General features: G+C 43.5%; 1 protein-coding gene across 14 annotated transcripts in view; it reads right to left on the bottom strand.

Annotated features, from left to right (window-relative positions):
* Positions 1 to 24,109, bottom strand: part of PDE4DIP (phosphodiesterase 4D interacting protein) — a 203,720-nt gene that overhangs the window by 90,822 nt on the left and 88,789 nt on the right. For 13 of the 14 annotated variants that reach the window (XM_037038745.1, XM_037038765.1, XM_037038746.1 and 10 more), the window contains 4 exons: positions 18,471 to 18,547; positions 15,770 to 15,893; positions 15,417 to 15,592; positions 11,528 to 11,645 (listed from right to left, as the gene is read on the bottom strand). In XM_037038745.1, the coding sequence (XP_036894640.1) occupies positions 11,528 to 11,645; positions 15,417 to 15,592; positions 15,770 to 15,893; positions 18,471 to 18,547 (495 nt within the window). Of the gene's footprint in view, positions 1 to 11,527; positions 11,646 to 15,412; positions 15,593 to 15,769; positions 15,894 to 18,470; positions 18,548 to 24,109 lie in introns of those variants that run through there. The other variant, XM_037038764.1, reaches the window with a different exon arrangement.

Here is a 24,109-nt window from a genome sequence, read left to right as displayed (position 1 = left end):
ATGGAACTCCTTTGTAAATAACTGTCTCCTTTTCTCTTGATGCTTTTAAGATTCTCTCCTTATCTTTAATCTTGGGTAATGTAATTATGATGTACCTTGGTGTGTCCTTCCTTGGGTCCTACTTCTTTGGGACTCTCTGAGCTTTCTGGACTTCCTAGAAGTCTATTTCCTTTATCAGATCAGGGAAGTTCTCCATTATTTTTTCAAGTAAGTATTCAATTTCTTGCTCTTGTTCTTCTCTTTCTGGCACCCCTATGATTTGAATGTTGGAACGTTTAAACTTGTCTCAAAAGTTCCTAAGTCTCTCCTCATTTTTTTGAATTCTTGTTTCTTCATTCTGTTCTGGCTGAATGTTTCTTTCTTCTGGTCCAAACCATTGATTTGAGTCCCAATTTCCTTCCTGTCAATGTTGGTTCCCTGTGCATTTTCCTTTATTTCATTTTTTGTAGCCTTTACTTTTTCCTCAATTTTGCGACCATACTCAGCTATTTCTGTGATTACCAGTGTTTTGAACTCTGCATCTGATAGGTTGGCTATCTCTTCATTGCTTAGCTGTATTTTTTTCTGGAGCTTTGTTCTTTCATTTGGGCCATTTTTTTTTTTTTTTGTCTTGGCATGCCTGTTAAGTTGTAAGGGGTGGTACCTTAGGTATTCTCCAGGGTGGGACAACCCTCTTTGCTGCTGTATGTGGGGGAGGGGACCAAGAGGGAACAATGCCACCTGCTCAGCTCTGCTGGCTTTCAGTCACTTCCCCCACTATCCACAAGCAAATCGGGCCCTTCTGGTGCTGATTCCCAGGTGGGTAGGTTTGTGTATGTTTTAGGACCTTGTCGGTCTCTCCAAAGAACTCTTCTGTGAGGCTGGTAGTTTCTTCTGCTACCTCAACCCCCACGGGTTTTTATAGTCAGAGGTTTTGAGGCTTTATTTCTCCATGCTGGAGCCTTAGGTTGCATGGTCTGTCTCGTTCCCCAGTTTTCCTCCACAAATGTGGGACTGCCTGCTCTGCTAGCCACCACCTTACCCACCCAGATCCTCCAGCCACTGCCTTGCTGCAAGACCTCTCCTCCCCAGTTGCCCGTCTCTGCCCCTCCTACTGGTCTGGATGTATGTTTCTTCTTTAACTTCTTGGTTGTTGGATTTCCATACAGTTCAATTTTCTGGCAGTTCTGGTTGTTTCTTGTTTTTACATTTGTTGTTGCCCTTCTTTTGGTTGTTGGAGGAGGCACAGTGTATCTACCTATGCCTCCATCTTGGCCAGAAGTCTCATTTTCTGTAACTGGGTGGATTTGTACACTTCAGAGTTGTTATCTTTAATTCTTCAGAATCCTTCCATATTAAACCAGATATTAAATTATTTTCGATTCTGTTTCTGAACATCTCTAGCTTTTGAGAAACGTTGCTTCACATTTTCACTACACTTTCCACTTCAGGTTCTTGAAACCTAAAACTTCAATCATCATGCAGTCTTAGAGGCATGCTTCTCTACTCCTTTTGCATACTATTTCTAGAATATTCCTAATAAAGATCCATCATTGTACTACCTATAGGATAAAACCCAAAACCCTTAGCCTGGCATTTCAATATCTCTACAAAAAGATCCTAATCTACTTTGAGCTTCTTCTCATACTTCTTCCCTAATCAAACAGTGACAAGGTAAATTTTTTAAATAGAAATGTGTTTTGTTACCTATATGCCCCTGCCTCCCTCTTTCCTAATCTGATGGACAGGCCCTTAGCATTATCTTGTCTCAACAGTTTTTATAGAGTAAGAAGCAGAGGGTGAAGTTAAATGCATTCCCTGACTTTTATAAAATTCTAAACCTACCTAGAAGATTAAGCCAGATGTCCTAGTGGGAAAAAGGAGAGAGAGAATGTCCTTGAGGTCAACAAAAGAGGAGACGGTGAGATTTTACCCATATTGGGAAGAGTCTGGGGTCAAAGAGTAACAAGGACCCACCTGCATTCCCTATCAGTGCCCTGAGGCAGCAGCGGGACCTGAGAGGAGAAGACTATGGGCGACTTGAAGAGGCTGGACTCTAGGTCCGTGGGTTCTTGCTCCGTAAGATTCTAATACAGCTAGCTGTTAGGGGCGGCCGAACCAGGCTGGCTGGGGTACGGGTGCGTCAGTGGTGGACCAATGATCAGAGTAATCTCCCCGATGCTCTAGCACCTGAAAAAACCGAGCGGCCTTCACCTTCACATAACTGAGAGGGTGGGGGTAAGAAAGCACCAAATGGATAAAACCGAATTCCCCCCAAGTTTGATTAGGATAGGGACTCAGGATAACAATAAATTGATTAAAGAGGGGACTAATGGTGGAGAGAAGATGAAGGGACTAGTTAAAGAACATGTATGAATGACCCATGGACATGGACAACAGTATGGGATTGACTGGGAATGGGGTGTGGGTGGGCTGAGTGGAAGACGGCAAAGGGGAAAAACTGGGACAACTGTAGTAAAATAACAATAAGAAACTTAACAAAAAAGGTTGGTTTAAAGACAGTAATGTAACATTTCCTGTATAAATGAATTTGTAAACTGAGAGTTATACCCACCATGAACCTTTTGTAGGTGTCCACTGAGGCCTCGTTCTAGAGCCCTTTCACCTGCCTCTTTTTATTCTTTTAATGTCATCTCATCCGTTTCCATCTTATACCAGTGACTTCTCATGTACATCTTTATCCCAGGTACATTTTTATCCCAGAATTCTCCACCAACGTCAGCCCTCACATTACAAAGCTACCTATTTGCGTCTGCATGATGTGTCAGAGACATTTGAAAGTTACCACAGGGAAGACTCAACCCTTGATCACCGTCTTCCCCTACCTGTAATGCCCCCCACCTTCCTCCTAATTCTGCATCAGGGTCAGCAAACTCTGAACTGTGGGCTACATCCAGCTCCCAGCTGACTTTGTAAACAGAATTTTACTGGAACACAGCCATGCCAGTGCCTTTCTGTATTGCGTATGGCTCTTTTTGTGCTACACCAGTAGACACTTTATGACCTGCAAAGTCAAAATTTAAATTATTTACTATCTGGCCTTTTACAGAAAAAAGTTTGCTAGTCCCTGCTCTTTGTTTTCCTCAACGTACTTACCATAATTTGCAATTATTTCTTTGTTTGTTTGATTACCTGGTAATTTATCTGTCTGTTATTAGAATGTGAGATCCTNGGGTCAAAGAGGGACAATGGCTCTCACTGGTCTTGCAGGGCAACTAAGTCGCTGGGTTGTGACGCTATATGTGGGTGCGGGGTCAAAGAGCGACTCTGGCGTCCCGTCTGCCGCCTGCCGCCCTGGCCCTCACCGGTGCTGAAGGGCAACTAAGTCGCTGGGTTGTGACGCTGTATGTGGGGGCGGGGTCAAAGAGGGACTATGGTGTCCTGTCCGCCGCCTGCCGCCACGGCCCTCACCGGTGCCGCAGTTGCTGCCGTCACCGGGCCCACGCGTTTCGTCCCACTGCACATGAGTGTGCCACCGCCGTCAGCCCTCGCCTCCTAGGGCCTGTGTGGTCTGTCTCACTGTGCGCAAATATGCGCCCGCGGTCTGCCCCGCACCCCAACTGGTTCCCGTCTGCCTGCGCGCCTGGGTCGGGGGACCCTGTCTTGCCCGACCCTGCTCGCTGCTGGCTCTGCCCCTCTTACCATCCCCGTTGAACGGTTAGATGTAGTCGGACTTCCGTATAATTCAATTTTCTGTCCTTTGGTTGTGTCCTTGTTTCTCCAAACCTTTGTTTTATTCAAACTTGGTTGTGGGAGAAGGCACAGTGTTTCCACCTATGCTTCCATCTTGGCAGAAGTCCCAGGGCTCTCCCTTTCTTAAGGGAAAGGGCTCTCCAGCACATAACAGCACCACAATCTGGCCATGGCGGACACTCAGTAAGTAGTCACTGACTAGCAAATATGAATGAATGAATGAATGAATAAATGAATGAACAAATTCTATTTCAAATTTTTGCCTTCATATGAATTTCCATTCTTGGTTACCTTCTACTGACCTCATATCTTAGGCAATAGAGTTCTGTAATAATTAGTCCCCTGAGCTTCTTTCCCCTCCAGTCTATCCTCCTTCCACATTAATTTTTCTGAAACAGAGTCCAGATCCTTTTCTGCATGTAACCTGGAGACCTAATAACTTACCAATTAATCACAAACTTCTTAATCTTCCACCTAATCCCCCTGACCCTTGCTTCACCCCTATTTCTCTAGCCTACACTCACTGTGCCCTATGTGTATCCTGTTCTGATTATTGCTTCCTTACCCTGAACTTCCTACCTCTCCATCTCGTCCACTTGGTATAATCACTACCACCTCCCCCTGTCAAATCCTATCCAACTTTCAAGTATCTCCTTTAAGCTACCTTCAAAAGAAATGTTTCTCTACTTTGAATTTCCAAAGTCCTTTAGTACCTATGGTGATTTGTGTGCCATTTCTTCATATTGCCTTTCCCAATTAGCTGGTTAAGCTCCTTAAGAAAAACCATACACCTTACTCATCTTGTTATCTTGTGAAGTACCAAAGAACAGGATGTTCCTAGATCTCAGTATATAATCATAGAATGGATGAATGAACGAATGAATATGAATGAATGAATGAATCAATGCTTTTCCTTTTCATGCCTTATTAAAATCCTACTCATTCCGCACAGATTGGAATCTTCACTGCCCCCACCCCCCAGATGACTTTTTCCTCCACTGCTTTGTATTCTGTTTCCATCAGTGCCCTTCCAGTTAGATTGTAATTTTTAGAAGGCAGAAACGAAACCTTATACATTCTGTGTTCCTCTTCCTTCACCTAACAGAACTATGTGCATTGTAAATGCTCAATAAATATTTTCAATGAAGCTGTAAAGAAGTCCCTTATTTTTCCACCTCCTTTGCTGCTCTAAAGGGTCAGAGCTAGTGTTCTTAGCTGATAAGAGTTCCCAATGAGTGTTATGTCTGGGAGACAGTGATGCTGAATGAAGACTTGTCACTGAGTCCAGCATCAATATTCATCAGCTTAAGAAGGGGATACAGCCCTGGCTGGTGTGGCTCAGTAGATTGAGTGCTGGCCTGTAAGCCAAAAGGTTGCAGGTTCAATTCCCAGTCAGGGTACATGCCTGGGTTGCCGGCCAAGTTCCCCAGTTGGGGGCATGCAAGAGGCAACCAACTGACGTATCTCTTGCACATGAATCTTTCTCTCCCTCTTTTTCCCTACCCCTGTATCCAAGAAATAAATAAGCCTTAAAAGGGGGGGGGGGTGCAAAAAAGCTGCTTTAAAAAAAAATCTTATATGGAGTTGGCTGGAGGTACCTGAGGTAATGATCCCTGCAAGGTTTCAGTCTGCCTTGAGCTTTTAGAACACATTATTGCCTTAACCTCCACTTCAGACCTCTCCATGGTAACGCTGGAATGTTTGCTATTTTAGGAAATGTGCCTCACTGAATGCAGTGCTATTTGCATTAGGTTCCGGCCAAGCCAGAAAAGCAATGGCTTGAGTGTCTGCTGCTTTGTGTGAGTGCCTGATTGTTTAAGGTATGCCTCTCCCCAATCCTGTTGTTCTGTTTCATTTTTTAGGCCAGCCACAGTGAAATTACATGTTAATAAATATTGCTTATCTTACACTGGGGACAAATAAAGAGGAAAAAAGGAAAGAAACCAAATGAGAATTTCTCTAGCCTCTCCTTTGCAAGTATATCACTTCCCCTGCCTGCACACCCTCCAGGATTGGTTTCATTTAAAAGGTTCTTTGAGATGAAGCTCCCACCTTCGGTAGAAGGGCATACTATCAATAACCGTTTAACCACTGCCAGTTTTGCGCTGCAACATTGAGGATGCGTACATCAAGGAGGCGAGAAATGCTCTGTAAACTTCGCTTTATTCGATTTTCTGACTCCCTGGTGGAAAAGATGACAGCCACATCCAACAGCGCTGAGCACTCTAATCACGACATGCTATGGATCTGAACGGATGTGGAGGCTGGAAGCAAACACAGAGAGTTGTCCACTGGTGGCAGGTCAAGTGTATGCATTTTGTTGTTGTTCTATAAAGTTAGTTATATAATAGGAGCGCAGAAATATTGTGCAAGCTAAAACGGATGCTGTGCAGTATTTAGGTAAAATGGAAAAGGAAAACAAAGGGATAGTAAAATCAATTAAATCAAATAATCTGTATCAAAACAGTGTGTCTTATTTCAAAACAGGGCATGAAAACGCAGCTGCAATGAGAAGACAACACTACAGCAAAGGCGTCAGGGGTCACGAACAGTAAGAGCTGCCACACATCACGCATGCAGAGGGGGGAGACAAAGTGCTGTATAACTGGTTTTAGAGTGTTCTTTGTACCCCTATCTAATGCGCAGAATGGACTAGCTGAAGCAGCGAACAGCTGTTTCACACCATGATTTACTGCCTCAGGGGGTGACATCAATTATCTACTCAGTCAATCCTCAGTCTAAACAACCACCAGTCTTTCTAAAACGCAATCATATGCCCTTAACTTCTTTTTTAAATCCTCTGTTTAACAGAGAAGCCCTCTGTTAACATGAAGTCCTTAGCTTGACCTCTCTGGAACCTTCCAGCTATGTATTTCATCTCCAGCACTTACCATATACTTGGTTATATCACTTCCTCCCAATTCCTTAGCTGTGTTCCGTCCCACCGTATAGACTGCTCCCCCCACCTACAGTGCACTGTTTCCTGCTTGGTGAGCTCTGTTTAAGGCCCAGGTCAAGCGTGACTTCTACGAGAGGCTTTCTCTGACCTCCACAGGCAGACATGCTCCCTGTTATCCGTAAGTCCCCGCAGCACTGTGCATATTTCTATGTCTTTATCATCCTGTATTTTAGTCCTATACACACCACACTGTTACTGCTCTACAAACCCCTTGAAGGCTAAGACTCCGTAGACCTGTGGCTCTACTGAGCAACTGCACAATCTGCGAAAGCGCATTTTGCAAATTCATGGGGGCATTTCTTGTTTTTATTGTCGTTACAATGATGAGTGGAGCAAAGGGTGCTACACAACTTGCAATGAACAAAGCATGACATCTGAATGACTTTCAAATGACCCCTGGGGCACTGAGGGAGGTAATAAAACTGTTTATAATCATCTGACCTTAGGCCTGTATATATGAGCACATTGATATATACTAAATCTCCCCATAATTGAACCAGTATGTACATTAAGAGAGGACTGCTTTTATTTCACTTGGAAATGTACCGAGAGTTTTTCACTAAGCCATTACTAGTCCGGTGCTCAACCCACTGAACCACACCGGCCAGGGCACCTCTCGACATTTCTGAAGTGCCAAGATAACATGCCTGCATGTTATAACATCACCTATAACACAGACCACATTCGAAGCTGCGACAGTCACAGTGACTTCCGTTACAGCTCTAGGCACCTGTTCCTTTATGTCTTTTAATACAGCTGTGCTCAAAAATTTACATAGTAAAATAAACATTATTTTATTATAACTTACTCTATTTTTACGTCTCATGTTAAAATATACTTCACAAGGTTGTTTTTAGATTTAGGTTGAGTTAATATAGAAAGTATTTAGAGCAGCACCCCGCACACAGAAAAGGCCCCAGTATGTCCTGATTTCACTGCTACAGAAAGGTTCTTGGATATTCACTGATACATATTTTAAATTACACTTGGAATATGTATTTGAGAAATCCCATAAATTCACTTCTAGGATTTATAATAATCTGAACCATTTGAGTGTGACTAAACATTTCAGGATACTACAAAATGTGCTTCAATATTTCTTTTCGTCTAAGAGATTAACGTGGGATATAACGATCATCGTGGCCAGTTTGGGCGGAACCGGAGCCAGTTTGGCTCCGATGTGGTCCTCCTGAGAAGCAACGACTGAAACTGACCACTATGGGTTCAGTTTTTGCCTATAAAATAGTTTTTCTATGTGCAATGCTAACAGATCCAGAGGGAGAATTATGACCATTATTCTTCCTAATCAATAACTGCTATATTTATTAATTTTGTCTTTGTTTCAAAACAAAGACACTTGCCATGTGACTGAGGTTTACAATATCTGACTCACTGACCACATCTTTGTAGCTGCGATTCATTTTAAGAATAGCTTTACTCTTTTCCAGGTTGTTATATGGATAATGATGATAGTAGTTACCATGTTTTAAGTAATATGCTAGAAGCTTCATATGGTAGAAAAACATTAGGGTTTTTTTTCCCCCCAATCCTCACCTAAGGATATATATTACAGATTTCTAAAGAGAGAGGAAAGGAGAAAGGCGGGGAGAGGGGGAGGAAGTGAGAGAGAGAGGGACAGAGAGAGAAACACTGATGTGAGAGAGAAACATCCATCGGCCACCTCTGGTACACAGACTGGGGATCAAATCCGCAACCAAGGTATGTGCCCTGACCAGGGACTGAACCCACAACCTTTTTGTGTATGGGACGATGCTCCAACCAACTAAACTCCCCACCCAGGACTGAACATGAGGAATTTTTATGCCTATTTTACAGAGGACAAAACTACTTGGAGGGTTTATGTAACTTGCCCAAGGCTCTACAATAAAAAAGTGTTGACACTTGGATTCAAATTTGAAAACCTGAGCCCAAGAGACTACATTAGAATCAGTTACTGAAGGATCAGGATTGTTTTTCTAGATGTGGACCTGACTGCACCCTTCCCTATGTCAATCTGAACCACTTACGCAGGGCTAAAAGTTTCCAAGACATTAGAGAAATCATTTCAGCATTTCTTTCTGTCCAGGCCACAGAACATAAAATAGAAGCACAGTGACCAAAACCATGTCCTCTTCCGTGGAACCTGAACACACTCTGGGAGAAGGAAGTTTCCAGAGGGTGCTCTGGATGCTCACGGAAAGGTTGCATTGGCATTCTCCGGCCAGGCCACTCCGGGCTTTTTCAGAGATGATAACGCACAGTAATTCTATGTACATTGGCCCACGCTTGGGGCTGCATTTTTTTCCCCATAAGGCTCAGACCCAAAGGGAGAAGCTAGGACATAGGCTTTGGGAGGCTTCCTGTCCTCCACATCTGAGAAGAGCTATTGTCAGAGGCCCCCTGTGACAGAGCTTTCTAACGTGCGTGTTCCAGCCAGTGGGCCTCGGAGTGGCCTGGAGTGGCCCACCACTTTGCTAAGATGTCAGCCCCTCGGCAGTCAGGTCGGGGATGGGTCCAGAGGTGGACATGGGCAATCACCTCCAACCGTGACCAGCCTTGGTCACTTCAAAATACTATTGACAGTCATTTCCTATGAAAAGGTTTGACAAACACCGATTATCTTACAGAATTAACAGCACAACACAATCAGGTTTGTAAATGTACAAAGAGTTGGGTAATAACAAGTCTTTACAAGTAGGTACCAGGCCTCATTAGAGAAGCTATCAATTTAGTATAATTTATAGGACTGGATGCATTTCTTTTTCTGCCCATGAATTGTTATTACCCTCTGAATGCCGTACTTACCCTTGCTCTAAGCATCCCTTTAGAACAGACAGGGACAGTTTAGTCTCTCCTAAATTATAATCTTTCTGTTCTTCAAGTCTGTTCTGAAAACTGATACGACCCAATTCCCCTCACTAACATTGCAAATACTGAAGGACCTATACTCAGTGTGGTGCTTACCAAAGACACTGATGCAAATAAGTACATGGACACAAATATATCCATATTTATGTGTCTCTAAATATAAAACTGGAGCAATAAGAGTGATTTTATTCCAGAATTCACATGCATATTACATCTTTCAAAGTGCTCACCTTGGGAACTATCTACTTTTTCTGATGATGCTGGACTCATTATAATAGAATGTCATTATTATATGAGACTTTGGAGATTATTTGGGCTAATTTTACACATATGGAAGCTGAGAAAGTGATGTACTCCTAGTCATACAGTTAGTAAAGAATCAGGATAGAAATCCAATTCTCCTAATTACCTCAAGTTTTTTCTAATTAAAAAAGTGTTATGGAGGGCCCTGGCCAGGTAGCTCAGCTGGTTAGAGCACCATCCCAACGTACCAAGGTTGTGGGCTTGATCCCCAGTCAGGGCACATACAAGAATCAACCAATAAGTGCACCAGTAAGTGGAACAACAAATAAATCTCAATCTCTCTCTCTCTCTCCCCGCTTCCTCTCTCTAAAACTAAATTTTAAAAAATTATCAAAATTAAGGAAATAAAACATGTTATGGAATCCTTTCAAGAGTCCCATCAGAAAATTTCCATATATTTCAATACATATCTTGCAAAAAGCCCATGAACTTTACATTTTTACTCATCTCTGTCAAACTATATGCATACAGACCATTTTCTGAGTGTGTTAATCAAGGCTTTCCAACCAAAATGGAGCCACAGTCCAAGAGGTTTGCAAGTGTGGCCTAGACAGCGATATCTTCTGTCCTCACTGCAGCCTAAGCACCCAGACTGGCCTCCTCCAAGCGAGACACTCCATCTGCTCACCACCACACCTTGCAGACGGTACCATCTGTTATTAGTCTCATGACACAGAATGGTCGTGAAACCTGCTTTAAACCAATTGTCATCACTGCTTTTCTATCCTGAGTCCGATCGCTGTATAGGTGAACCAATAAATTAAACCACATATATTTTGCTTTGTTTCGGGCCTAAGATCTATAAGAATAGCTGGTAATTGTTTACATTGTTTGGACACAGACATATTCTAGGGTTCCTTTAGAATGTATCTTTTTAGTGAATTAAAAGTACAGTGGAGGGTGGGAGTTCCCTCTGGGGTAACTTCCAAGGACAATAGTATAGATCATTGCAATTATTTTCACCATAGTGAGCGTTCTCTCTTCAACAGTGAAACCACATTACACATTATATAGAGTTATAAATCACGCAACATAGTAGGGAAAATTCTAATGGCCCCCATGATCCCCACACCTGGGTCTCCACACCTTTGCACAATCCCCTCCCCTGGGTATGGGCAGGACCTATAACTTCCTTCTAATCAACAGAATAAGGAAAAGGTAAGGCGATATCAACATATAGTTATGCAATGCTACATACAAAAAGTGAAGGGATGTTACAGATATAATCAAAGCCCCTACTCAGTTGACTTCAAGTTAACCAAAACGGGTAGCACACTGGTCACCCGACTTAATCAGGCGAGCCCCTTAAAAGAGTGTCTAGAACTGAGAAAAACAATAGTGTTCTCTCTCTATACCCTCCCACCCCCGTCTCCACTGCTGGCTGTGAAGAAGCAAGCCGCCGTAACTTCTACAGCCACACAGAAACAAATTCTCCCAGCAACTCAGCAGTGAATCCTTCTTTAAGTGAGCGTCCGGAAGAGAAGCAGCCCAGCCGAAACCTGGATTTCAGACTTGCGAGACCCTGAGCAGAGAAGCCAGCTAATCCATTCCTGGACTTCTGACCCACAGAATCTGTGGGGTAATAAACGTACATGGTTTTGAACCAGTAGGCATGTAGTCATCTATCACGCAGTGATAGAGAGCTAGTGCACCAAGGCGTTAGAAGCGCGGGACTCACGGAAGCGTGGATGGCCCGAAGCTCACCTGCACGTCCATGCTCGCTGGCTCTTCCAGCAGACGCAGCAGTTGTTGTTTCTCTTGAGAGAGCTGGCCCACGAGCTTCTCCTGGGCAGCCAGGCTCTGGCTCAGGTCTTCGATGTGTCTGGGTCAAAGAAAAAGACAGAGTGACAATTATGGTCATGAGACTACTATTACTTTCAGCCCACTGCAGACAGAGCACGGTTCAATACGGTAGGTCTTGGGCTTTGGGATCATTTAACTCTTTGATTCTTTTCTTCAGGAATCCATGTTTGCTCTGCTCCAGCCCCCAAATATTTACACAAGTGACTCTTTGCTTACAGTGTCGCCAGTTTCATGGGCCTCCTGAAGTGGGCCCATGGATCTATACACCACAAGTACATGGCATTCTAGAAATGAGGGCCCAGAAGTTGTGGTTTGGGGGTTGTTATTGCTGTTTCACTCAAAAAATAATTCTTAGGTAAGGATTATGTAGACTCAATGCACTCTACCAAGTACTGGGAATATGAAGTTGGAAAGACACAAACTGTGCTCTACACAAACTTAAATTTCTTTAGGGTATGTGCCAAGAATTTGGGGAGAGGGGAGACAGGAATAGAAACAGATAACCGTAATAAAATGTCATAAGTGCTATGATACCGGAGCTGTATACCATGTAGTACATTGGGCACTGCCAAGGAGCTAAAGGAACACATAAAAAAAAGGCGGGGGGGATTCGTTTGACGGGAAAGAGTCTAGGGAAAGCTCAGGAAAAGAGATTTTGAAGACTGGATTATTTTCCAGACTCAGGGAAGAGCTTGACCAGAGGAATGAAGGCATTAGATGCAAGGTAAATTTGGGAAAGAGTCACAGGTGGGGGAAGGGGGAGGGGGGAGGAGGAAGGCAATGGCTGGAGAAGAGGCTGGACATTAAGTTAAAAGATGCTGTGTGCTGTGCTGAAGTATACAAGCGACAGGTTCAAATCAACCTGTCATTTGCATACATTATTCATCTGTAATGTGCAAGGCACATCTTGCTGTTTCTCTGTTTATACATCTTAGAGTACTACAGACCTCTTTCCTTGGAAAACGCACTGTGCCAGGTGAAAGGTTTCCAAGTGGGATGATCACGCCTGTGCAAGTGTAAGACAGAGAGAGCACCTTGGGAGGAAAACAGGTTGGCAGAAAGGTGAGGGGGGCCAGAAAGGCAAATTATAAATTTACTTAGGGTATGAGGATCAGCTAAGATTTTGGGGCTAAGAAGGTTAGAGCTTAAGAACAGTATGCAAATGCAAGCTGTCGTGCTAATTCTGGTGATGAACGTGGCCTCCTCCTCAAATCCCCGTGGATCTGTGCTGGAACACCTCTACTTGGCAAAGCCTCCAGCCTCACTCATCACTTTGACCCTCAGTCTGCAGATGATCTGTTTCTCCTACTTTATAAACCTGTTCAAGGACCTCTGACTGAACCCCCTCGAGTTACTTGTCAGGTGTGAATGTTTTCTTTCTTTTCTTCCTTTTTTCTTTTAGTTTAACAAGTGCTTACTGAGATGCAGAAATGAGACTGAGTCTCAAGGAATCTAGCAGGGAAGATCTGAAAGAAAATACAACGCCACACTGAGAAGTGTGCGATAAAGGATGTGTACATCAGACAAAGCAACAACACAGACTTAATTCTGCCATCACAACAGCCTTCGCAGATGCAACGACTGATGCCTTAATGGGTTTTTAAGAATGAACAGGTCTCCAGGAGGGAAAAGGTGNGGGGCTAAGAAGGTTAGAGCTTAAGAACAGTATGCAAATGCAAGCTGTCGTGCTAATTCTGGTGATGAACGTGGCCTCCTCCTCAAATCCCCGTGGATCTGTGCTGGAACACCTCTACTTGGCAAAGCCTCCAGCCTCACTCATCGCTTTGACCCCCCCCCCCCGCCCCCGGCTCTGCAGCTGATCTGTTTCTCCTACTTTATAAAGCTGTTCAAGGACCTCTGACTGAACCCCCTCGAGTTACTTGTCAGGTGTGAATGTTTTCTTTCTTTTCTTCCTTTTTTCTTTTAGTTTAACAAGTGTTTACTGAGATGCAGAAATGAGACTGAGTCTCAAGGAATCTAGCAGAGAAGTTCTGAAAGAAAATACAACGCCACACTGAGAAGCGTGCAATAAAGGATGTGTACATCAGACAAAGCAACACTACAGGCTTAATTCTGCCATCACAACAGCCTTCGCAGATGCAACGACTGATGCCTTAGTGGGTTTTTAAGAATGAACAGGTCTCCAGGAGGGAAAAGATGCTGCCCACAGAAGGATGCACACAAGCAAAATTCTGGAAACCTGGTGCGGCATGACTGCTTTACATAGGGCAGGGTGGCTTCAGTTTTGGATTCCAGCTGTGCCTGAAAGCAGGCTACGTAACTCTCTGAATGCCAATCTCTTCATTTATAAAGCATGATAATCCCTATCGCATGGGGAGTTAGGGGGATTAAACAAAAATGTAAAGTACTCAGCTCCACTGTAGAGTAAGAACTCAGCAAAACTTAGTCCCCATCAGTGTAATGTGAAGGGGTCTCATGGTGGGGGATGATTCTGAGAGAAATCGGGGGTTGGATCATGAAAGACTTTGATGGCCACACTGAGGAGAATGGATCTTTTCTCCTGAAGATGCTGGAGAGCTTTTTAAATGGCATGATCAGAGTTGGTGTCAGATCACACAGGTCAAGGTGTGTGCATTGCATTTTTTAAAAACCTATTCAGTTAAAACCATGTAAGGCTTTTCTGACCCCATTGCATCATGCCTCTAAGAGGCTAAATTATTTGTCCATGTGATAACGTTGAATTCCTGGCTTCAAAACTGCTCCGAATTGTTAGACTGGGATAGACTGGAGAGGGGCAGGACCAGAAGCGAGGAGAACAGCTAGAAGCTGCTGCAGTAGCCCAGATAATAATGATGGCCTTACCAACTGCCCAACTACCTTTAGCAATGAATTCAAGTCCCTTACTGTGGCATATGAAGCTGGCACAGTCAGACCCCTACTGTCAGCACAGCTTACCTCTGCCCAGTCCCGCCCAGACCCTCTGCTCTAGTCATGTAGAACTATTGCAGGTCTTGAAAGATGCCCTTCACCGAGTCTCCCCTCCACAGTTTTTCCTTCTGCACAGAACATTTCTTTACCCCATCCACTTCCTATGCTTTCTCCTAACTTCTCTTCCTTCTTCAAAACTCAGCTCAGATTTCAGCTCCTCTAAGAAACTTTTAGTCTGGAACAGATGGCAATCCTGCAAGTAAGTCCCCGAGCACCCCATGTTACTTCTGTTGGAAAACTTATGCTGATCGTGTAATGTTTCTTTTTTCTTTTTTTTAAGATTTTTATTTATTTATCTTTAGAGGGGAAGGGAAGGAGAGAAGGAGAGAAATATCAATGTATGGTTGCCTCTGGTGAGTCCCTTGCCGGGAACTGGCCTGCAACCCAGGCATGTGCCCTGACTGGTAATCGAACGGCAATACTCTGGTTCGCAGGCCTGTGCTCAATCCACTGAGCTACACCAGCCAGGGCGGATCGTGTAATGTTTCTTGATGTGAGAACTGGGTCTTTCATCTCTGTAACCTTAGTGCTTAGCCCAGTGCCTGGAATGTAGCAGGTGCTCAATAAACATTTGTAAAATAAGCGAATCCATGTCTCTTGCCTCACACCACTTGACCATTGTTCTATTTATAACTACTTCAGGCTCCTGATTGCCAGCACCCATTAATAAATAGCATTGAAAGCTCGACCCTAAAAAGAAAAGCTTTGGTTGTAGGAGCCATCGAGTCTTGGCAATGGACACTGTACATCCTTAAAAGGGAAAAATACAGCTGCTGTAGGCACTCACGGCCTCGAGAAGAGGCAGAAGACAAGTGACAAATACAGAACCAAAGGCACCTACTTGTCCTTCTGGGCCAGGGTCTCAGCGTACTGGTCGGGCCTGACACAGTCTCCTGGTACATTGTCCCTGTCCTTGGTGACTCCCTTCAGTTTCTCCGAGAGCTCCAGGTTACACTCTTTCTCCGCTTCCACCAGAGCTGCCATCCGCGCAGCTTCGTTCTTTGCTAGCCTGGATTCCTGCAAAAAGAGCAAGGGCTGGGCGGCTGCAAAGTCCCCACCTAGGTTAGGAGCTCTAAAACACAGGGACACTGGGTGAGGTGGGAAGCCAAGTAAGGAGGGAAAGGTGCATGCAGGGGGCAGAGTCGTTGGGAAAGAGGAAAGGGGGGCCTGGCCCTCTGGAGCCCCCCGGCTCACCTCCTGCAGAAGCTGGATCTTATTCTCCAGGAGCTCGTACACATGCTGCGTCTCCTGCTGTCTCTCCTCAAACTGGCGCCGAAGCTCTGCTGCATTCTGGCTGCTGAGGTTCTCCACATCAGCACTAAAACCAGTCACAGCCAGTCACAGAATTTAGCAAGTGATCCCATGAACGTTGTTTCACAGTGACGAGGAGGAAAATGACGTATTTTCCCCTCTGCAATTATTCGTGGAACTGCTCTTCCTAACCTTTTCAGGTAATCTTTTAGGAACTCTAAATCTTTGTTGCCTGTCAATCAGACTCCCTAGCGGCTCCATTATTGCTACAGCTTTATGAGGGGCGTGTTTCATTTGGAAAGTGGGTGGGTGGTCATCAAACGGTTCAGAACTCAACATCCATGTTCACCATCATCTGTCCCTGGACTCTCCCACTCAGACTGTCCTCCCAGAGTACCTTGCTAGTTTCCTGCCTTTCTTGCTATTTTTATTTAAAGTGTTCCTTCCACGTAGGTTGCTGGGCCAGAATTTCCATTTGGACAGCCACAGAAATGCTCTCTGCCTTTACAGCCAGACGCCCATAAATATCTGTTGAATCCAGGCTGCCTGTCCAGAGTTCCATCCCGTTTTCCCATGATCCCATGCAGAGAGCAGACATCTCGTCTATGGAAGCTCAGGGTTCTGGCCCAGCCTCACTCCTCTGATGTCCTCAGGAATGAAATGTCCAGGCGCTAGCATGAAGCGGGTCAGGTGTCACCGGCTTATTTTTAGCTCTAGTAACAGCTGCCCTTGGATATCTGAGGATTAGAAATCTGGGGGCAGTATCAGGTGCTCAGTGATCTTAATTCCGGTTTGCTTTTATTCCTGTTTTAAGCCATTTGTTGAGAACCATGAGCCATCTTTTGGTCCACAGGGCAGAGAACAATATCGAACCTTTGTAGGTTCTTGATAAATCACAGCTACTCCACCCCAGCCTCACGGTACTTTAATATTTGAGCCAGAAGGTCATGTCCATGGAGACCAACTGGAGCTTCCCTGAAGACTACAGGATTCGTTGGTTGCTTGTGGACACTGCTCAGCACCACCCCAGAGGCTATATTTAACTTGAGTGCCCATGTCATTATACAGCCTTCTGGGAATAGAAGGGTCTTGGTTGTATAAGAGACACAAATCATGAGAATATCCCCAAACAGAAAGACTCCTAAACAGGTAGACCTCTGGAATCATCAACTTTTATTTTGACTCCATATTCCTTGATAAGTGTAATAGACCAAAGCTAACTATCATATTGTGAGAACAGAAGTCACACATGTTCTGCGTGCTCAGTTTGCCGGGAATCCTGATCCGACAGGCTACAGCTGTCGTAAAGTCAGAAGAACCTTGAATTGGTGCCACATGTGGGTTCTGCCACTCATCTGAGAAGACTTCAACACTCTGTACCTTAGTCTTCTCATTTCTAAAAATATAACAGCTCCACCTAATTAAAAGCTGAAATGATAATAGAAATTCCTTAAAGCATTACACAAATCTCAAAATCTATTACTCAACTGTTATTTTATAAAATACTTTATATTTTATAAATTTTCCTAAAATCTACCAACCTGTTCAATGCTTTAGTAAGTGTTTACTAATGCCAATATATCGTACATTATCGAGTCTGGTTTTGGGTATTCTGAGCTTGCTAGACTCGTCATCCGAAACACCAAGAGATACTGTAGCACCAGAAAGAATGTCAGATCAGACTGACTGTATATTGATCCTCACGATATAATCTGGAAATTATTTTTAATGACAATTTTAATAATACTTATCATTTAAAACCCACTTTTTAAATGATAAAAACTACAAACTATGAAAGTAACCATTTTAACAACACAAAAGCGTGTAAAGAAAAAAATCAACTCTTCTCCCCATTACAAATGCCGAACTCACTCTCCCGATGTAAGCAATCTTAAAGAGTCTGACATATAACCTTCCAGTTTTAGCTATACACAATCAAGCAAACACATGTACACACAGACAGGGCCGCTTGTCTTTATCCAAAAGGGCTGATACTATAAACATCACTCAGCAATTTTCACCCTCACCTAGTCTATCAGAGACTTCTGACCAGGATAGTAATATAAAGCTAACACATTCTTTTTAATGAGTGCATAATATTGCACAGTATGGTTATATTGAAATGCCTTTTACCACTGCTCTACTGAAGCATAGTTGAATCTAGGTTTTTGTGATTATAAATAATGATTCTGTAACCATCCTTATACATCTATCCTTTCATACTCATGCTTTTATTTATAGGAATAGATTCCTTCTAAGATTTATTTGAGCAAAGGAAAAATAAGCATATTTTTTACTTTGAGAGGAAGAGCCCTATCCCCAACATTTTGCTACATTTCACACTCTCACCAGCAGTATATGAGTGTGCCCATTTTCCACAAACTGTGTTATTGGTAGATCACTGACCAGAACGGTTAAAAGCTTAGGTGTGGTGAACTCACCAACCTATGGCAGGGTCTGTCAGACTTAGTAACACACAGAGAGTCCAAGGGAAAGAAAGCACATTATTTCAGTTCCTCAAGTGGACACAGCATCCAAAAGCCAGAGTTCAGGGTAAGAAATTTGGTTCCAAATCTATTGTTCTCAGATTACTGGCCGGACTCTTGAAGGGACCAGAACTCAACTACTGTAAACTGCAACTTACCAGGTTTTATCCAAATGCTGTTTCTTGTCCTGCAGCTCTCGTTTCAGGCTCTCCACTTCAACCTTCAGCTCGATGTTCTGAAAAGCACATAGACAATAACTGGCCTAATTGCCACAGACCTTCTACCCTGGAACCAGGTTCCTATTCAATCTTGCCTCAGTCCACAACGCGTCATCCCAAGTCAGCCCTTCTCGTGGCCCTTGACAGAGAAGTGGAGTCGATAACGCAGCCAATGATGAGCAAACTGTGCAGCTCCAGGACTTCCCCGGGGCTGCTTACCCATTCTCCTAATCTGTCCGTTCCTCACTGCCGCTGGCCATGAACACCTCCGAGCCTGTTTGCCTCTGAAGTGTGGAGGACAGAGTATATCTTAAAATATTTTTTTCTTATCAACACAGGTCTATTCCTGAAAACCAAAGTGCTGTATATAGGACTGTATTTTAAATATACCTAGGAAGTGAATTCTTGAACATTTTAAAAAACAATACATTGTCTTTATCATAAAATTGGACTTTCATAAACTGCATTTGTTTAAGGTACAAGGAGATTCTGATGGCAGAACAGTGAAGGGAACAATGGATTTTTATGGAGGTGAAGTAGCCACAAATCAGATTTTGACACACAGAAAAAGAAAAGAAAAACGTCCCAAGTGAAATACAAAGATATGGTGAGAGGTTGTACATACAGAGTCCAGGGCAGGTGAAGTGGCCTGGTGTGTGGTGAGGAGTAGGAAATCAGTCCCGAAAACGGTTTACGACTAGTTCATGAAAGGCATGTGAAGAAACTGAATAGTGATCAGTAGAGAACAAGAACTCACTGGAGAGCTGCGGGCAAAATACCGTCATGCTCGGGTTTGCCTTGAGGCAGGTGGAAGGAATTTGGGGTAGACGTGAAGAAGAGGGAGGAGTCAAGAGGCAACTGACCAGAGTACGGGTGGGCGTGGTCTGAGGCCAGCGAAGCACAGGGAGAAAGACTCGGAAGACCTCTCAGAGGTAGAAGCCACAGGGCTTGCTGATCTGTGGGAGACTCCGATTAGACCAGAGGGAGGGGCAAAGCCGACGTCGAAGTTTCTAGCAAGTGGGTAGCAACGCGTATTATTAACTAAACAAGGGAACACAAAAAGAGAAGCAGGTTTGTGGGGTAACCCAAGGAGAAGTCTATTAGTTCAGGGATTTAATTTATTCAGGCTTACAGCTGAATGCATAGAGATGAGTCAGTCCCTTCCCTGGTGAAATCCACAACATAGTATTAAGCAGGAGGAATCTTATTAATACTATGGTATGGGCTTCATCAAATGAACCTCAGTTTTCTCCTGGGTACAGTGTGGTTGCTTTCTTTTTAAAATAAAGACAATGACGTCCATCCCATAGGGGACTCGGTGCAGACTAAATGAGATAATGTACACGATACACCTAGAGCCCTGCTGCTGAACAAACTTCACTCACTTTCCCTTCGTTCCCAGGCTGTCTAGTACCGGCTCAGCCACACCAGGAAAAACATTTACCTCTAAAGGGAGGAGAAGTGGAGTATGTAAATTATGTGTTCTCTACCTGTCCCAAATCTAGATAAGAAAATGAAGTGAATAACTGAACTGATTTGGTGAAAGATTCACAAATTTGAAGACCTTAGCATTTTTCTGTTTCAGGTCCCTCACTTTAAAAAAATAAGGAAATGGAAACCCAGAAGGGTTCCTCTCTAAGATAAAAGCAGTAACTTAGTTCAGCATTTCAGCCGGAGATCAGGTCCGGACACACGGCCAACTTTTCCCTAATTTAGTGGAACGTAGTAAGTTACAAAATTAGGGAACACGGTACGTGAAGCATACTCGTGGAAGTTGCAGAGGCAGGAAGGAGGCAGCGCTGAGAGTGCAGGCGCTGCAGGCGAGAAGAGGGCGTGGCAAGTCAGCCACCCTCCTAAAAGCCTCAACTTCCTCATCTATCACGCGGGGGTCATGAAAGAGATTACAAGGATATTAAGACTGAATAACACACGGAAAGCACAGTGCATGGTGCCTGCCATACAGCAAGCATTCAAAAACTACTAACTATTATGAATGATAAAACAACAACTTACCCTGTCTGACCAAGAGAGCTACAGTTCTCCGCCATAACCACATATTAAAATAGTATTATTTCATAGGCAGGAAAAAAATTATTACACCCAAAGTGGGCCATCCCAGGGCCCTACACACACAAGCTAAACACTCTTCACGTTCGCTTTATCCTGCTGGGATAAGTAAGTAGAAAAGAGAAATGAAAAGGAGGGAAAGAAAACAAAATAGGAAAGATAAAAAATGAATTACTTCTCCAGGCTTTAGTATTATGTCTATTCAATCAAACAATGAAATTTATGAGTCTCACACAAAACTGCTAAAATAGCTTCACCTCAACAAGATTAGATCTACGATCAATGATTCTCATGGATCAAAGTAATTTCATAGCTGCTACAAAATCTTAGCACACGGAAATTCAAGTACATACCCATTTAAAGGGATAAAGTCTAACCCACCTATAACTTCCTTCTACAGAAAAACCACTGACAAGTTAAACAGTGTTTTATCAGATTTCTCTGTGTTGGTAGCTTGTTTTGTTTCAGGAAACATCGTTGGACCAGAGCCTGAACAACAATCCACGTGAAACCCAAGATTCTGCTGAACTGATTCCCATCCTGGTGTTCCCTGAAAAGTCCCTCATAGATGGGGGTTACAAGTGGTCAGCAGTGACCTTACCTGACTCAGTTTCAAGTCTTCAGTTTTCACTCTATTAATTGATCTACTGCTCATAGAATCCAAAATGTGGCTTATACTTTTAAAAACAAGAAGATTTTAAAATTTATGCCCCAACAGAGGCTATGTCACATTAAAATCTAAAAAATATATATACTTGGTAAAAAAATAGAAATGGTGCCCCAGCTGGGTGGCTCGGGTGGTTGGACCATCATCCCATACACCAAATGGTTGAGGGTTTGTCCCCAGTCAGGGCACGTAGCTAAGTCGTGGGTTCGATCCCTGGGTTTGCTCCCCAAGGAAGGCTTAATGGGTGAGTAAAAAAGAGAAGGGTGGAAGGCATTGTAGATGAGGAAATATGGTATTGAGATAGAAATTGATATAGAATCCAAAATGTACAAGCGCCATTCAGGAGCTCCCTTATTTTAAACATAAATATTTGATACTGCAAAGTTCTGGAATAACTTTTTAAAATGTTAGTCATTGGCCGATGAATGGATAAGCCTAATGTGGTATAGCCATAAAATATAATTATTATTTGGCCATTAAAAGAAATGACCTATACAACATGGGTAAATCTTGAACACACTAGGCTAAGTGGATGAAGTTAGGCACAAAAATACCACCTTGTATGTGATTCCATTAATATGAAATGTCCAAAAGAGGTACAGCCATAAAGAAATAAAATAGACTTGGTGGTTGACTCTGGGCTGAAGAAGGACAGGGGGATTGGGGAGTGATGGTTAATAAAGCTGGGGTTTCTTTTTGGAGGGATGAGGAAAATGTTCTAAAATCAATTATGGTGATATTTGTACATCTCTGTGAATGTACTAAAAATGGTGACGTGGACATTTTCAAACTATAGACTCTAAATGGGTAAGTTACAATGATATGTGAATTTTCCCTCAAATTGCTATAAAAATGTTTTCAAAATCCCTAGGAAGTTAGAATAGTTAAAATTCAGTGATAATTAGAGCTTCTCTAACAAATTAGCACTGCATATTTCTTTTTGGAGGAGGGGGTTTAACCTGTGCTGTAGTTTTTTCCATTACCATTTGGTCCCCTTACACTTCCCTCCGCCCAGCAATCCCCACACGAATGTCCATATCCACGAGTTCTTTTTCCTTTTTGCTCTATCCCTCTTCGCAATCCTGCTCTCCCCCCCACACTCCCTCCAGTCCCTGCAGTTACCACCCTGCAAGACACCCCCTCCTTTTCGGTGGAATCAGAAATGTATTCCAATTGGTCATCACCAATGAGATCATCTGTCACATGGGCCCTCTCCACCCCCCATATAAAAAACAGGCCATCTGCCCAATAGGAACCCTCTCTGTTCCCTCCCCCGCAAGGGAAGATGTCAGTGATCTAAAACTGTCCTTTGCTGTCGGCTCCCTTTCCCCACCCTTCTTACCGCAAAAACCTGCCATTTTGTACAACCCCGGGATCACCCTTCAAGCTGCTAGATGGGATGCTGCCTAATTCATGAGATGCTTAATGAAACCAATGCAATCTTCAAATTTACTCACTTGAGCTTTGTTGTTTAACAGTCCTTAGACCATACGGTCAAGATTCTAGTCAGAGGTGTAACTCCTGCCTTTCTACAGGTCCCAGGTTCACTGTCTTCTCCTATTGCAGTTAAGCTCCAAATTAGACACAGAGGTTGTCCCAGCATGTGACAAGGGTCCTTCACGCCAGGGAAAAGACAGCAGGGCAGTGTCCACAGTGTCTGTAACCAGAAGACTCTTCAAGGCCAGGGTACTTTCCTGCCAGAATCTGCTTTAAAGTCCAGTTGTCAAAGAGACGGAAAAAAACCAAGTGGAAAGTTTCAGCTTATACTCCTACAATACATAATAGAAGGATCCCCATCCAAATGGCAAAGCTCCTCTGTTTGGGTCACTCCTTCAGGCCCAACCCATGTTGGTCCTAAGTGGGGACCTGAACACAATACCACTCTCTTCCCAGCCCGAGTAGACAAACACAGACAGTCACATCCGAGTCAACACCGAGGCTGAGAAGTTCTAAGGAGGTCAAGTGTGTGGATAGACGAGACAGAGAGAGAGAGAGGGAGGGGGAGGGGGGGGAGGGAGGGAGAGACAGAGTGACTTGTGAGATGGTAACATTTGTTTACTTCTTTTTGGATCAAATATATGTGAAATACCCACTTTAGGTGTGCAAAGTACCCTAGTGGGTACTAGATAAGGCAAGGCAGACGTAATTGCAGTCTGCAGTCCTCAGGGAATTTACAGCCTATGGGGTGAATTAAACAGATGATTACAGTGCAGTGTGATCAATGGAAGGGATGCAGAACCAGAGTGTGTGGAAATGCACACAGGTGGTGGCAGCCAATGGCAACAGACACACAATCAGTACAGGTCCACCCTGTAACCGCAGCTTTAGCCTCCGAGACCCTTCCTCTCAGCTCCCTCGTTCTAGTCCTTCAGGGGGTGAGAGGGATAAATCCAAACTGCAGAACTGCCAGGGGAAAAGAAAGAATCCAGTACTGAGGGCGACACAGGGCACGATGCAGAGAACGTAGACTTTAGAACCAAAATTCTAGCTCTCCCACGTTCTTATCAGGTTGAATCACAGGAAGGTACAGACTTAACCATTTTTCACGGTTTCACAGAGTTCACATAGTTCTATATATTTAACCTCTGTATTCTAGAGGTAAATCACTTAACCTAAGGTTCAGTTCCTTCAGGTGCTAATAACTACCTTTCAGGAATATTGTGAAAATTAAATGAGAAGATATAATGAAAGTATCTGACATATAGTAGGTGTTCAATAAATGTTAGTTTCCCCAAAGGTAGGAAGATGCGTGAGTCGTGAGAAGGAGAGAGAGCTATTTCTGGTCAACATTGAATTGAGGAACGCAAGAAGAGACAGATGAAAATGATTTGTCTTTGGATTTCGA

This window comes from Sturnira hondurensis, unplaced genomic scaffold (assembly GCF_014824575.4).
Source record: "Sturnira hondurensis isolate 20B ecotype Veracruz unplaced genomic scaffold, ASM1482457v3 Scaffold0024822, whole genome shotgun sequence".
NCBI classification, from domain to species: Eukaryota; Metazoa; Chordata; class Mammalia; order Chiroptera; family Phyllostomidae; genus Sturnira; species Sturnira hondurensis.
Note: the sequence above shows the minus strand (reverse complement) of the source record. Positions and strands in the feature narration are given on the sequence as shown.